At 50.1% G+C, this 15587-nt stretch overlaps 1 protein-coding gene across 1 annotated transcript; it reads left to right on the top strand.

The window, feature by feature from the left end:
* Window positions 1-4832: 4832 nt before the first annotated feature.
* Window positions 4833-14526, top strand: LOC128323789 (serine/arginine repetitive matrix protein 2-like). The gene has a single exon (XM_053247556.1). The coding sequence runs from the start codon at window positions 5266-5268 to the stop codon at window positions 14359-14361; it is 9096 nt and encodes a 3031-aa protein (XP_053103531.1). The 5' UTR covers window positions 4833-5265; the 3' UTR covers window positions 14362-14526.
* The last annotated feature ends 1061 nt before the right edge of the window (window positions 14527-15587 follow it).

Here is a 15587-nt window from a genome sequence, read left to right as displayed (position 1 = left end):
GAGAACAGCCTCGGCAGGAAGCCTCCTAGTAGGAGGGAGGAGCCGGCGGGCCGCAGAGGCGTCAATCAAGAGCAGGAGGAGGAGGGGCCGCAGGAGACCCGCCCGCAGCAGCAGCCGCTTAGCTCGCCGCCCTTGCTGCGAACAGCGAGACGTGGCGGCGGCGGCGGCGGGCGACGACGTTTGCAGCCGGCCTGGCGGTAAAGGGGACCGGCTTGCAGCGCCAGCCAGATTGGGTTCCTTCTGTCTGTTGGCATTGCTGCTGCAGCCTTTCTCACGTGCACGCTGTAGTTGGGAGGCGGCCAACCCGGGCTTCCCCAGCTGTGGTGGGCTACAACTCCCATCATCCCAGCTGCAGCTGGGGATGATGGGAGCTGTAGTCTGTCCATCAGCCGCTAGGGAGCCTCTGAGTGCCCCCCCCCCGCTTCCAGCCTTGGCCCTCTTCAAAGGCGTGTCCAGCTACAGCCCTGCCTCCGCGTGACAAAGTGCTCCTTTCTGACCTGTGTCTCCCAACGCCTTGTTTTAGCCTTGCAGCAACCCTGTGAGGCGGATTACTCCGAGAAAGCGTTGACTAGCCCAGCTTCACACAGGGAACTCCATGACTAATCAGGGATTTGAAAAGTCGGGAAATTTAGGACCCGCCATGGGACGCGGTGATGGCCACCAGCTTGGATGGCTTTAAAGGGGGCTTAGACAGATTCATGGAGGGCAGGGTTATTGGTGGCTGCTAGTCTTGGTGGCTGTGGGCCACCTCCAGCCTCAGAGGCAAGATGCCTCTGAGTACCAGTTGCAGGAGAGAGGGCATGCACATACCTCTTCCCTGTACGCTCCCCAGAGGCATCAGGTGGGCCACTGTGAAACAGGATGCTGGACTGGATAGGCCTCAGGCCTGATCCAGCAGGGCTGTTCTTATGTCTCTGTTCTTGGCCCAAACACTAACCCAAGGCTGCACAACTTCAGCCCTCCAGCCGTGGTTGGACTACAGTTCCCATGATCCCCAGGCACAGCCAATAGTCTGGAGTGATAGGAGTTATAGTCCAATAGTAGCTGGAGGGCCAAAGTTGGACAGCCCTTTATTAACCCTGGCTCTCGCACTGCTTTAAGGGTAAAGTGTGCCACCGAGTCGGTGTCAGCTCTTAACACCCACAGAGCCCTGGTTGTCTTTGGTAGAATACCAGAGGGGTTGACCATGGCCTCCTCCCGTGCAGTATGAGATGATGCCTTTCAGCACCTTCCTATTTTGCTGCTGCCCGTTATAGGTGTTTCCAATACTCTCGGAATCATACCAGTGGGGATTCCAACCAGCAGACTCCTCCCCCTAGTGGTGATAGATAGCAAGACAGAAAGGGAGCACATCTGTGAAAAAGGCAAACCACCCTGCTAATATAAATGTGAATATTATAATGCCCTTATACAGCTCTATGGTGGGGCCACATTTGGAGTACTACGGTCACCACATCTTAAGAAGGACACTGTAGAACTGGAAAAGGTAGAGAAGAGGGCCACCAAGATGATCAGGGGCCTGGAGCACCTTCCTTGTGAGGCTAGGCTACAGCATCTGGGGCTCTTTACTTTGGAAAGGAAGCGACTATGGGGAGACATGATCGAGGTGTATAAAATTATGCATGGAGTAGAGAGAGTGGACAGAAATAAATTTCTCCCTCTCTCACAACACTAGAAACAAGGGTCATCCCATGAAACGGAAGGCCAGGAATTTTAGGAGCAACAAAAGGAAGCACTTTCCCATAGACAAATATATGGAATTCTCTGTCACGGGAAGTGGTGATGATGGTCACTAGCTTGGATGGCATTAAAGGGGGCTTAGACAAATTTATGGATGACAGGTCTATCAATGGCTAGTTGTTTGTGGCTATAGGGCAGGCCACCTCCAGTTTCACCATGCCTCTAAATACCAGTTGCAGGGAAGCAACAGCAGGAGAGGGCATGCGGTGAGGAAGGCCCTCACCTCTTGCCTGTGGGCTTCTCAGAAACATTTTGTGGGCCACTGTGTGAAACAGGATGCTGGACTGGAGGGACCCTGGGCCTGATCCAGCAGGTCTGTTCTTATGTGCTCATTCTTCTCTTTGCCATATAACTGCTGCTGGGTATGGAACTTCAACACTCCTGGGGGTGTTAGAAGAGGCATAGGAAATCGCCTTATACTTAGTTAGATTATTGGTCCATCTAGCTCAGTATTGTCCACACTTTCTCTCCAAGATTTCAAGCAGGAGCCTTTCTCACCGCTAACAGGAGATATCAGGGAGTGAACCTGGAACCTTGTGCATGCAAGCCAATGTTCTGCCACTGAGCTACAGCCCCATCCCCTAAGCGATATATCTTATAGCAGACAGTGCTCACGTGTAGTCACTCATCCAAACACAAAGCAAGGCAAACCCTGCTCAGCAAAGGGGACAATGCATGCTTCCTACCATGAGTCTGGCTCTCCACCAGATGGTCAGAGCAAAGAGGAATGGGAAGCGGACTACAGCTTAGTTAGTGGTAGTGCACCTGGATCGATGTATCGGGTGCCCGGTTCACTCCCTGGCGGCATCTCCAGGTAGCACTAGGAAAGACACTTGCCTGAAAACATGGAGGGCCACTGCCAGTTAGTATAGACAATACTGAGCTAGATGAACCAATGACTCAGCATAAAGCTATTTCCTAGGTACATTGTTCACAAATTCAGTGCTTGTTTGTGTGTGTCAGAGATGACAACCAGTCAAATTAGCTGTTTAAAATATGAAATTAAAACAAATTGTGTATTGTGCAAGAACCTGTTGCACAAGGCTGTCCAAAAGAAAAAGAGTGGTATTTCAATTGCATTATAACGTCATATGAAAATCCCTGGTGAATTTGATTCATTGTCAAATGATAAATTTTGTAAGCTGCCCTGGAAATATCCATATTGAAGGGCAAAGTATCAATTAGGAGTTCTCAGACTTGGGTCTTCAGGCATGGTGGCTAAAGATGATGGCAGTTGTAGTCCAACAACATCTGGGGACCCAACTTTGATAACTCCTGGTATAAATATAATCAATCTGGAACTCCATTGAATCTGATTCCACAAAATGTCCATCCATGACCAGCTGCCCATCAGTTTTTACTGAATTTGTTCTTCATTTAATGTGGTCAACTTCCAGAGCTATGTGTTATTGGCAGTGAATCAGAATTACCAAAGATTATCCTGTCAGCAACAACAGTATGCATCAGACCCTTGTACATGATAAACATTAATTGTTTCAATGTTGGATCTTAAATACGACTTAAATATCAAATGTTTTTACTTTTACCATTTACCTTTTTGGTTACAGTCCATGTGGGATGTCTTTTGTTGTTGTTGTTTGTTTGGATGTTCTCATTGTCATCCTCTTCATTTATTACTTAATAAGTCCATCAACTTTACTAGGCACCATACAAAAGTTAAAACAACACAACAGTCAGAACAGTAGTACATTTGCTGGTCACCTACTGCAATGCACTCTATGTGGGGCTGCCTTTGTACGTAGTCCAGAAACTGCAGTTGGTCCAGAACGCGGCTGCCAAATTGGTCTCTGGGTCATCTTGGAGAGAGATCACTCCTATCTTAAAAGATCTATACTGGTTGCCAATAAGTGTCTGCACAAAATAGAAGCTTTATATAGGTTTATATAACCTATAAAGCCTTAAATAGATTTGGCCTTGTGTATTTAAGAGAACGTCTTCTTCGCTATGAACCACACCGCCCATGGAAATAATCTGGAGAGGTTTGTCTGCAGTTGCCACCGACTGGTCTGGTAGCTGCTCAGAGATGGGCCTTCTCCATTGCTGCCCCGAGGCTTTGGAACACACTTCCTGCTGAAATAAGAGCCTCCTCATCTCTTATAACTTTAAAAAAGGCAGTCAAGACACATTTGTTCACTCAGGCTTTTAATTAAATATTGTTTTAATAGTTTGATTATTTTTAATAGTTTTAATGTTTTAAATTTTAAATTATTGTAATGTTTTAACCTTTTTATTTGTTGTTTTTATTGTTTTGTTGCAAACCTCCCAGAGACTTGCGTTTTGGGCGGTATATGTTAAATAAATCAAATAAATAATAAATAAAAGTGACTTATTCCTCCCTAAAGGCTTATAGTCTACATCAAAGTAACAACATATAAGAAAAGGAGGGGAGAGGGATAAAGAGGGACCCCTGTCACAGGTTTCTGTCAGTAGCGGCTCATCCTAATGAGCCTGGGGGCACCAAAGGAGGCACAGCTGCCTCTGCTTCCTGGCAGCTCTGCTTGCTCTTCTCTCTCCCATCCCGCACCACCCCAGCATTAGCGAGAGCCACACTGCCTGTAGGCTGACCATTTGTCAGGTAGAGCTGTGCAGGGGCAGGCTGCAGGTAGCACAGCTCTGGTTAGCATTGGGGTGGGCCAGGATGAGATGCGGGAGAGAGAGGCAAATGAAGGTGCTGGGAAGCCGAGGCAACTGCAGCTCCTTGCCGCCGCCACCACCACCACCACCACCCCAGCAGCCTGTTAGGACCATTAGCTAATGGTTACTGTTATGTGAGCTGTTGGGGTGCTGAGTTCAAACGATGGGAACAAAACCAACTGAGAGAGAAAAAGCTCACCAGCTTCTACCAGCATCTAAAGAGCTGACCAGCCTTAACACCACATGTTCAGAGTGCTGTTAAATGGAAGTGGCTATAAGTTACCTCCTCTTAATATCAGTTCCGGCAGGCGGCAGATTGTGGTGCCAGTGTCTTGGAACTGCTAAGGCTTTCATTTCTGCAGTTGAATGGCAATAATTAAGAACTCCTTTGGATCAAGCGCCTTGGTCCAGGCCTTCCCTTCTTTCAATAAGATCAATGGCTGGAGCAGAACAGGCAGTGATGTCACAGACCACCTGTTGAAACTTCTAGAACAAAGGCAGTCGGAGTGAGAAAAGGAAGACCATCAAGACCACCACAGAGAGAGTGAGTGACCAGTTTATTCAGAGCTATTTGCTTTGATAGAAGGGCCATGATTCCAGCTGGCTGTCAATAGAAAGAAGATATACCATCTATTTCGACAATGACACTACCTACAAACAAGCCACTGCCCTGATGAAAAGAATAAAACAACCCCCGTGAACTGGAATCAGACAAGGTCGCTCTCATGTTTTCTTTATGTGTAACTTAAAAAAAGCAAAAAAAAAAAACAAGGAGATTGGCCCAGAAGAAAGGAACAAGATTTGCCAAAGTTGCAACAGTTGCCTCAGGACCTCAGTAACTAGTTTAGCTGTCTGTAGGCGAAAGGAAGAATGGATGACTCTGAACCCAGGCTTGACCAGGAAATGCTTGGAAATGAAGAAATGCTAGATGTTGAGGAGCAGAAATGTAATGATGAAATCAATGAGGAAAATAACAATGAGATGAGCCAACACCATGAAAGTGGGGATACTGGACCTATAATGGAGCAAGAATCCCCAAAGAGAAAAGTTCCTAGTAAAGATATTCTGGACCAGTCTCTGCAGACTGATAGCAAAGTGAGCATTTTTAAGCGGAAAGAATTGGTGGACCAAAGCCAGCAGACAGATATTTCTGGCAGTGCAAAAAGTAGCACAACATCTCTTAGAAAACAATCCCTTTGTAGTAGCCATCGGCTTCCAGGTCAGGAATCTCGTCATAGCAGTCAGCAATCCATTGGCTACCAGCCTATACAGAGCCAAAAGTCTTCCAGAGTGCAATCTAAACAGGAGATCATTTTTCCTGAAGAAACAGAAATCGAACAGTCTGTAGCACAAGAACCTGGCTATGGAGGCAAACAGTTAGAGAGCCAGGAATCTCAGCATAGTACACAAGAACCAGAGAGACGAGACCCATACTATGGTAGTCAACAGGTAGAGGAACAGGAAATCCAACAACTAGAGAGATTGGAATCACGGCATAGCAGTCAGCAGTCCATTAGCCCCCAGTCCATCCAGAATCAAAAGTCTTTCCAAGGACAAGTCTTGGATAAAGTAGATACAAAGGAAGAACGAGGATGGATCAACAGTATAACTGGTGTTGAAATGATGTGCAGAAGTCAGCAAACAAGTGTTGTTTGGGAACTAACATCACTTTCAGAAATTCTACGTCCTTTTAAAAGACCTGCAATGACCAGAGATGCAGAGGAGCAAATACAGAAACCTGAAACAGATATAATTTCTTCTGAGAATACAGAAATAGAACAGTCTCCAATACAAGAACTGCAGCACAGTATTCCACAGCCAGAGGGACAGGAATCCCGACGTGGTAGTCAACAGCCTGCAGTACAAGAATCTCGCCACAGTATTCAACAGCCAGAGGGAGAAGAATCCCAACAGAGTAGTCAACAGCCTGCAGTACAAGAATCTCGCCACAGTATTCAACAGCTGGAGGCACAGGAATCCCGACGTGGTAGTCAACAGCCTGCAGTACAAGAATCTTGCCACAGTATTAAACAGCTGGAGAAAGAAGAATCCCGACATGGTAGTCAACAGCCTGCGGTAGAAGAATCTCGTCACAGTATTCAGCAGCTGGAGGGAGAGGTATTCCAATGTGATAGTCAACAGCCTACAGTACAGGAATCTCGCCACAGTATTAAACAGCTGGAGAGTGAGGAATCCCGACCTGGTAGTCAACAGCCTGCAATACAAGAATCTCACCACAGTATTCAGCAGCCGGAGGCAGAGGAATCCCGACGTGGTAGTCAACAGCCTGCAATACAAGAATCTCGCCACAGTATTAAACAGCCGGAGGCACAGGAATCCCGACGTGATAGTCAACAGCCTGCTGTACAAGAATCTTGCCACAGCATTCAACAGCCGGAGGGAGAAGAATCCCGACGTGATGGTCAACAGCCTGCAATACAAGAATCTCGCCACAGCATTCAACAGCCGGAGGAAGTAGAATTCCGACGTGATAGTCAACAGCCTGCAGTACAAGAATCTCGCCACAGTATTAAACAGCCAGAGGGAGAAGAATCCCGACGTGGTAGTCAACAGCCTGCAGTACAAGAATTTCGCCACAGTATTAAACAACTGGAGGTTGAGGAATCCCAATGTGGTAGTCAACAGCCTGCAATACAAGACTCTCACCACAGTATTAAACAGCCGGAGGCACAGGAATCCCGACGTGGTAGTCAACAGCCTGCAGTACAAGAATCTCGCCACAGTATTAAACAGCCGGAGGGAGAAGAATCCCAATGTGGTAGCCAACAGCCTGCAGTACAGGAATCTCATCACAGTATTCAGCAGCTGGAGGCACAGGAATCCCGACGTGGTAGTCAACAGCCTGCAGTACAAGAATCTCACCACAGTATTAAACAGCCGGAAGGAGAAGAATCCCAACGTGATAGTCAACAGCCTGCAGTACAAGAATCTCGCCACAGTATTAAACAGCCGGAGGGAGAAGAATCCCGACGTGGTAGTCAACAGCCTGCAGTACAAGAATCTCACCACAGTATTAAACAGCCGGAGGCACAGGAATCCCGACGTGGTAGTCAACAGCCTGCAGTACAAGAATCTCGCCACAGTATTAAACAGCCGGAAGGAGAAGAATCCCAACGTGATAGTCAACAGCCTGCAGTACAAGAATCTCACCACAGTATTCAACAGCCGGAGGCACAGGAATCCCGACGTGATAGTCAACAGCCTGCAGTACAAGAATCTTGCCACCGTATTAGACAGCCGGAGGGAGAAGAATCCCGACGTGGTAGTCAACATCCTGCAGTACAAGAATCTCGCCACAGTATTAAACAACTGGAGGTTGAGGAATCCCGACGTGGTAGTCAACAGCCTGCAATACAAGAATCTCGCCACAGTATTAAACAGCCGGAAGGAGAAGAATCCCAACGTGATAGTCAACAGCCTGCAGTACAAGAATCTTGCCACAGCATTCAACAGCCGGAGGGAGAAGAATCCCAATGTGGTAGCCAACAGCCTGCAGTACAAGAATCTCACCACAGTATTAAACAGCCGGAAGGAGAAGAATCCCAACGTGATAGTCAACAGCCTGCAGTACAAGAATCTCGCCACAGTATTAAACAGCCGGAGGTTGAGGAATCCCGACGTGGTAGTCAACAGCCTGCAGTACAAGAATCTCACCACAGTATTAAACAGCCGGAGGCACAGGAATCCCGACGTGGTAGTCAACAGCCTGCAGTACAAGAATCTCGCCACAGTATTCAACAGCCGGAGGCACAGGAATCCCGACGTGATAGTCAACAGCCTGCAGTACAAGAATCTTGCCACCGTATTAGACAGCCGGAGGGAGAAGAATCCCGACGTGGTAGTCAACATCCTGCAGTACAAGAATCTCGCCACAGTATTAAACAACTGGAGGTTGAGGAATCCCGACGTGATAGTCAACAGCCTGCAATACAAGAATCTCGCCACAGCATTCAACAGCCAGAGGGAGAAGAATATCGACGTGATAATCAACAGCTTGCAGTACAAGAATCTCGCCACAGTATTCAACTGCCAGAAGCACATGAATCCCGGCGTGGTAGTCAACAGCCTGTAGTACAAGAATCTCGCCACAGTATTCAACAGCCAGAGGCACAGGAATCCAGAATTGACAGCCAGACACGAATAGGCCAGGAATCCCGCCAAAGCATCGAACAACTAGAAGCAGAAAAATCCAAGTCAGAGGAACAAAGAACAAAGCATCGCAGAAAAGTACGGAAAACTAAAGTTGATCAGTCTCAGCAGACAGACAGTGCAGAGAGTTTGAGGAGAGAGCTGTCCGAAAAAGGTCTACAGACAGATATCACTGGAAGTAGAAAAACTAGTGTGGCATTAGAATGGCAAGATTCCCATCGTAGCAGCCAGCAGCCTGACCTGCAAGAAATCCAGCAGGGTAATCTTCCTGTTCAGCTACAAGGTCTGTGCTCTCAGAGCCAGCAACCTGAAGCATCTAATATCTGCCCTGGCCACCCACCAGATGAACTTAAAGATTCCCATCGTAGCAGCAAGCAGCTTGACCATCAAAACCACTATCGAGGCAGTCTCCCAACTAATTTAGAACATATTCATCATGATAGCCAGCAATATGAGATGCAGGAATTCCATCGGAGCAGTCTTCCAGTTGACCTGCAAGATTCCCACCGTGGAACCAAGCAGTTTGAGATTCTAGAACTCCACCGAGGCAGTCTTCTTGCTCAGCTAGAAGACTATCATGATAGTGATCAGCAACTCAAAGAAAACGTCTACCACGATAGCCTCTCACTTGAATTGAAAGATTTGCAACAGGCTTGTGATCAGTCTGATTTTCAAGAATCCCAATATGATAGTCAGAAAACAATGGGACAGGAAGCCCAGTGTGATAGCCAGAAGCCACGAGAGGCAGAAGAATACAAGGCAGGTGATGAAAATGAGCCTCAGGTGTCCACTGCTCCTGATAGGAAGACAATGCAGGTTAGAGAAAAGGTTTCATTTGCTCAGCAGACATATAGCATCATTTCTTTTGAGGCAACTAATTGGTTAAACAGAAGAACTAGCAAATTAATGAGAAACCAAAGTCAACAGACTAATGAGAGTTGGATTCAGTATTACAGAGGGAAAAAAGATATGCTTGAACAAGAAGTAAAACAACAACAACCTGTTGAGCCCAAGACTCGCAGGGCCAGTGAGCAACCCACCATGACCAAGTCCTATGAGGTCAGCGAACTGCCTGATGCACCTGAGTCCCGCAGGCCCAGCGAACCACCCGCCGCCCCTGGCTCCCGCAGGCCCAGCGAACCACCCGCCGCCCCTGGCTCCCGCAGGCCCAGCGAACAACCCGCTGCCCCCGGGTCCCGCAGGCCCAGCGAACAACCCGCTGCCCCCGGGTCCCGCAGACCCAGCGAACAACCCGCCGCCCCTGGGTCCCGCAGACCCAGCGAACAACCTGTCGTCCCTGGGTCACGCAGGCCCAGTGAACTGCCCACTGTGCCTGAGTCCCGCAGGGCCAACGAATTGCCCACTATGCCTGAGTCCCGCAGGGCCAGTGAGCCACCCATCATGTCTGAACCCCGCAGGGCCAGCAAACTGCCCACCATGCCAGAGTCCTGTGAGGCCAGCGAACCACCAGCTGCACCCGACTCCTGTGAGGCCAGTGAACCACCTGCTGTGCTTGAGTCCCGCAGGGCCAGTGAACGACCTGCTGCCCCTGGGTCCCGCAGGGCCAGCGAACTACCTGCCATGCCTGAATCCCGCAGGCCCAGTGAATCACCTGCTGCCCCTGGGTACCGCAGGACCAGCAAACCACCCATTGTGCCTGAGTCCTGTGAGATCAGTGAACCGCCAGCTGCACCCGAGTCCCTCAGGGCCAGTGAACCAGCTGATGTACCCGAGTCCCTCAGGGCCAGTGAACTACCTGTTGGGCTTGAGTCTGAGGTCAGCGAACCACCAGCGGCACCTGAGTCCTGCGAGGCCAACGAACCACCAGCGGCACCCGATTCCTGCGAAGCCAGTGAACTGCCGACTATGCCTGAATCCAACTGGGGCAGTGAACAGCCCACTGTGCCTGAGTCTCGGAGGCCCAGCGAACCACCTGCCATCCCCGGGTCCCAAAGGCCCAGCGAACCCACTGCAGCACCTGAGACCCACAGGGCTAGTGAACCACCTGTTATGCCTGAATCCCGCAGGGCTAGCAAACTACCTAGTATGCCTGAGTCCTGTGAAGCCAACGAACCACCAGCTGTACCTGAGTCCCGCAGGGCCAGTGAACAGCCCGCTGTGCCACAGTCCCGCAGAGCCAGTGAACAGCCCGCTGTTCCTGAGTCTCGCAGGGCCAGCAAACAACCCCCCATGCCTGAGTCCTGCGAGGCCAGTGAACTGCCTGCTGTTCCCGAGTCCCGCAGGGCCAGCAAACTACCCTCCATGCCTGAGTCCTGCGAGGCCAGTGAACTGCCTGCTGTTCCCGAGTCCCGCAGGGCCAGCAAACTACCCACCATGCCGGAGTCCTGTGAGGCCGGTGAATTGCCTGCTGTGCCTGAGTCCCGCAGGGCCAGCGAACAGCCCGCTGTGCCTGAGTCCCGCAGGCCCAGTGAACCAGCTGCTGCACCTGAGTCCCGCAGGGCCAGTGAACCACCTGCCTCCCGCAGGCCCAGTGAACCAGCTGCTGCACCTGAGTCCCGCAGGGCCAGTGAACCACCCATCATGCCTGAATCCCGCAGGGCCAGCAAACTACCCACCATGCCCGAGTCCTGTGAGGCCAGCGAACCGCCAGCTGCACCCGACTTCTTTGGGGCCAGCGAACAGCCCGCTGTGCCTGAGTCCCGCAGGGCCAGTGAACCACCTGCCTCCCACAGGCCCAGTGAACCAGCTGCTGCACCTGAGTCCCGCAGGGCCAGTGAACCACCTGCCTCCCGCAGGCCCAGTGAACCAGCTGCTGCACCTGAGTCCCGCAGGGCCAGTGAACCACCCATCATGCCTGAATCCCGCAGGGCCAGCAAACTACCCGCCATGCCTGAGACCTGTGAGGCCAGTGAACTGCCTCCTGTGCCTGAGTCCCGCAGGGCCAGCAAACTACCCACCATGCCGGAGTCCTGTGAGGCCAGTGAATTGCCTGCTGTGCCTGAGTCCCGCAGGGCCAGCGAACAGCCCGCTGTGCCTGAGTCCCGCAGGGCCAGTGAACCACCTGCCTCCCGCAGGCCCAGTGAACCAACTGCTGCACCTGAGTCCCGCAGGGCCAGTGAACCACCCATCATGCCTGAATCCCGCAGGGCCAGCAAACTACCCGCCATGCCTGAGACCTGTGAGGCCAGTGAACTGCCTCCTGTGCCTGAGTCCCGCAGGGCCAGCAAACTACCCACCATGCCGGAGTCCTGTGAGGCCAGTGAATTGCCTGCTGTGCCTGATCCCCGCAGGGCCAGCGAACAGCCTGCTGTGCCTGAGTCCCGCAGGGCCAGTGAACCACCTGCCTCCCGCAGGCCCAGTGAACCAGCTGCTGCACCTGAGTCCCGCAGGGCCAGTGAACCACCCATCATGCCTGAATCCCACAGGGCCAGCAAACTACCCACCATGCCCGAGTCCTGTGAGGCCAGCGAACCACCAGCTGCACCCGACTTCTTTGGGGCCAGTGAACTGCCTGCTGTGCTTGAATCTTGCGGGACCAGTGAACAGCTTCTTTCACTTGAGTTTCGCAGAGCCAGCGAAAAGCCCATCACACCTGAGTCTCGGCAGCCAGGTGAGCATCCTGCTATGCCAGTGCCTCAGGAGGGTAGTGATGAACCCCCTGTGCCAGAATCCCGAAGGGGTAGTCAACAAGGAGAGGTGCCAGAGTTGCAGAGATCCAGTCAGGTTGAACTCCCAGAGACCCAAAAGGGCAGTCAACAGCGAATTGTACAAGAATCTCACAGTGGTGGTGAGCAACCACTAGGTCAGGAATCCCAGAGAAGCAGCCAGCAGCCACTGGAGCCAGAATCCAACTTTGGTGCTGAAAAAGAATCTGAAGTGCCAACTCTTGAAAATGGGAAAATTCAACCAAAACAAAAACCTTCTTTTTCTGAGAAAGCTCAGCAAACATATAGCATTATTTCACTAGAGATAAATACCTGGATAAACAGAAGAACTGGCAAATTAATGAGATCTAGTAGTCAGCAAACTGAGGGGAGCTGGCTTCAGGATTACATAGCAAGAAAACTAAAACTCACACCGAAAGGAAGTCTAACAAGAAGTGCTGTGCCTAAAGTAGAACAGACAGAACCTGAGAAACCTCCTAGCCTAGAGGATGAAACTGTTGATTCAGTACAGCAGCAAACTGACAAAGATGAATTCCAGACAGAGAGTCAAGCAGCAGCAGAGTTGTTTGAAGGGCCACTCACTCTTGAGGGTGATGAAGCAGGACAGAAACTTCTAGTGGACAGCAAACAGGATGATGTGCTACAGTTCCAAAGAGGGAGCCTACAAGAGGATGTACCGCAATCTCGAAGGGACAGCCAATTGGCAGATCTGCCAGTGTCCCGGAAGGGCAGTCAACAGGCAGATCTGCCGGCGTCCCAGAAGGGCAGCCAACAGGCAGAAGTGCCAGCCTCCCGGAAGGGCAGCCAACAGGCAGAAGTGCCGGCCTCCCGGAAGGGCAGCCAACAGGCAGAAGTGCCGGCCCCCAGGAAGGGCAGCCAACAGGCAGAAGTGCCGGCCTCCCGGAAGGGCAGCCAACAGGCAGAAGTGCCGGCTTCCCGGAAGGGCAGCCAACAGGCAGAAGTGCTGGCCTCCAGGAAGGGCAGCCAACAGGCAGAAGTGCCGGCCTCCCAGAAGGGCAGCCAACAGGCAGAAGTGCTGGCCTCCCGGAAGGGCAGCCAACTGGCAGATCTGCCGGCTTCCCGGAAGGGCAGCCAACAGGCAGAGGTGCCGGCCTCCCGGAAGGGCAGCCAACAGGCAGAGGCGCCGGCCTCCCGGAAGGGCAGCCAATTGGCAGAGGCGCCGGCCTCCCGGAAGGGCAGCCAACTGGCAGAGGTGCTGGCCTCCCGGAAGGGCAGCCAATTGGCAGAGGTGCTGGCCTCCCGGAAGGGCAGCCAACTGGCAGAGGTGCTGGCCTCCCGGAAGGGCAGCCAACTGGCAGACCTGCCAGCGTCTCAACAGGGTAGCAGGTTGGATGTGGAGGCGGAACTCCAACCAAGATGCCAGCAGCCTCTGAGTGATGAATATCAGTATAGCAACAACACAGACAAAACATCAGAAAGCCAAGTCCAGCAGCCTAGTCACTGTGAAAGCAAAGCTACATTGGAGAGCTCATCTTCAGGATATACAGTATATACAGTAGGGGAGGATGAAGCTCAACAGACCTACAGTATAATTTCTTTGGAAGATGGAATATGGCTGAACAGAAGAACTGGCAAATTATTAATAAGCCATAGTCAGCAGACTAATATGACCTCACTTCTGGGAGATTACAGAGATACAGCAGAAGGAGTCCCAACCCAAAAGGAAGCAGAAAGACCACAAGAGTCTCGGCATGGCAGCCAAGTGCCTGCAGGTCAAGAATCCCGCCGTAGCAGTCGGCCACCTCAAAATTGTGAATCAAGTGTTAGCAGGGAGCAGAGTTGGGGTGAATTGCCATCTATCAATGATGCTGAGAAAGTGCTAAGTATCCACCTAAGTGAGGCTACCATGAGTGAAACCATGGCATGTGTAGAAATGGGAGATGACCTGGAGATGATGTATAGTCCTGTTGCTGAGGAGGAAGGAAGCTTTGTCAACATTAAAACTGGCAAGCTGTTGTTATCTCAACATCAGCAGACCTCGGAATCTTCCTTTCCAAAGCTGGGGGAGGAGGCGCAGCCAATGCGGCGTAATAGCTATTCACCCCAGCTGAGCTATTACGACCTGCATGATGAGGAGGTGAGCGAACCTCCACAACCAACCTGGCCTAGTGACGATTCATTTGTGAAACCTGTAATGCCTGGTGGATAGTATTCAAGTGCCCTGAAGAGATTAGAGACCTCTGAGAGCTAGTTTGCCCAGCTTAGAGAGATGACCTTGGAGTTTTGGAAAACGGTGGCTAGAAGGACAAAAGTAAAGGCTCCCAGGAACAAGGACAGCAGAATAAAAACGGGGAAACCTGTATATTTTGTGGTTCATCTGCTTGAATGGTTTCATAGTATTGTATCAGTTCCTTATGAGATATAGGGCTGTTGAGGCTTGAGGCCTGTTTACAAATGCTTGTACATTGCTCAGTAGCTCCAACATCAAGTGATGACTGCATACATAATTGGGCCTTCCCAGCTCAAATACCATCAACAATGCTGTTATATTAACTCACTTTACCTTCAGTACAATTAAGGCTATCAACTGACTATTTTTAACTGACTAATCATTTACCTTTAAGATAATGAATTATTGCATTTAAATAAATTTGCATATTATAAACACTCAAGATAGTTTTTTTGAGATACTGAAGGAGATATGTTTAATAAGCAAAAGCAACCATTCAGCCAAAAACCTTCAGTTTAAGGTGAGAATTAAGATGCTTTCAATTTTCAGCTGTGCTCTAAAAATCATGGAAATTGCAAGTTAAGGTGCCTATCCTAACATGCATGCCATATAAGCTGTAAATACTTTGCTGCTTTAGAAATGAGGGTCCATGCACCCACACCTTTACACATAAGTAGACCTTACCCTTACAAGTATACTCCATGCCATTACTTGTGAGTAGACTCACAACCTTACTACTAAGAAAACCTTGCATCCTTGATTGTGAGCAGACCATTCACTCTTATTCATGAATAGACCTTACATCCTTATGAGTAGACCTCACACTTACAGGTAATGAGTACAGCTGACCATCTACACATGAGTAGGGGTATACCCTTACTTCCTACTAAAACTCCATCTTCATTCATGAATAGACTTTACTCTTACTTGTGAGTAGGCCTGTAACCTGATACTCACCCTTCATTGGCTTTACCCTGTTACGATGGGGACCTCAGAGGCAGATAACTCAGGAAACACTGGATCTTTTTCTTTTCTTTTCAAAACAACACAGGGTTATGCTTCAGCATATACCAGAATTTTTCAATACATTTAAAAGGACATTAGAAAAAATTATAGGATATGTTATCTGGTGACAAGAAAAATGTAGCAAGCAACTCACTGATAGGATGTATACCGGATCCAAAAAAGGGCTACACAATGTAGAA

The sequence above is a fragment of the Hemicordylus capensis genome, chromosome 1 (genome assembly GCF_027244095.1).
Source record: "Hemicordylus capensis ecotype Gifberg chromosome 1, rHemCap1.1.pri, whole genome shotgun sequence".
Taxonomy (NCBI): Eukaryota; Metazoa; Chordata; class Lepidosauria; order Squamata; family Cordylidae; genus Hemicordylus; species Hemicordylus capensis.
The sequence above is the reverse complement of the archived record's forward strand: the minus strand, read 5'-3'. Positions and strand labels throughout refer to the sequence as shown.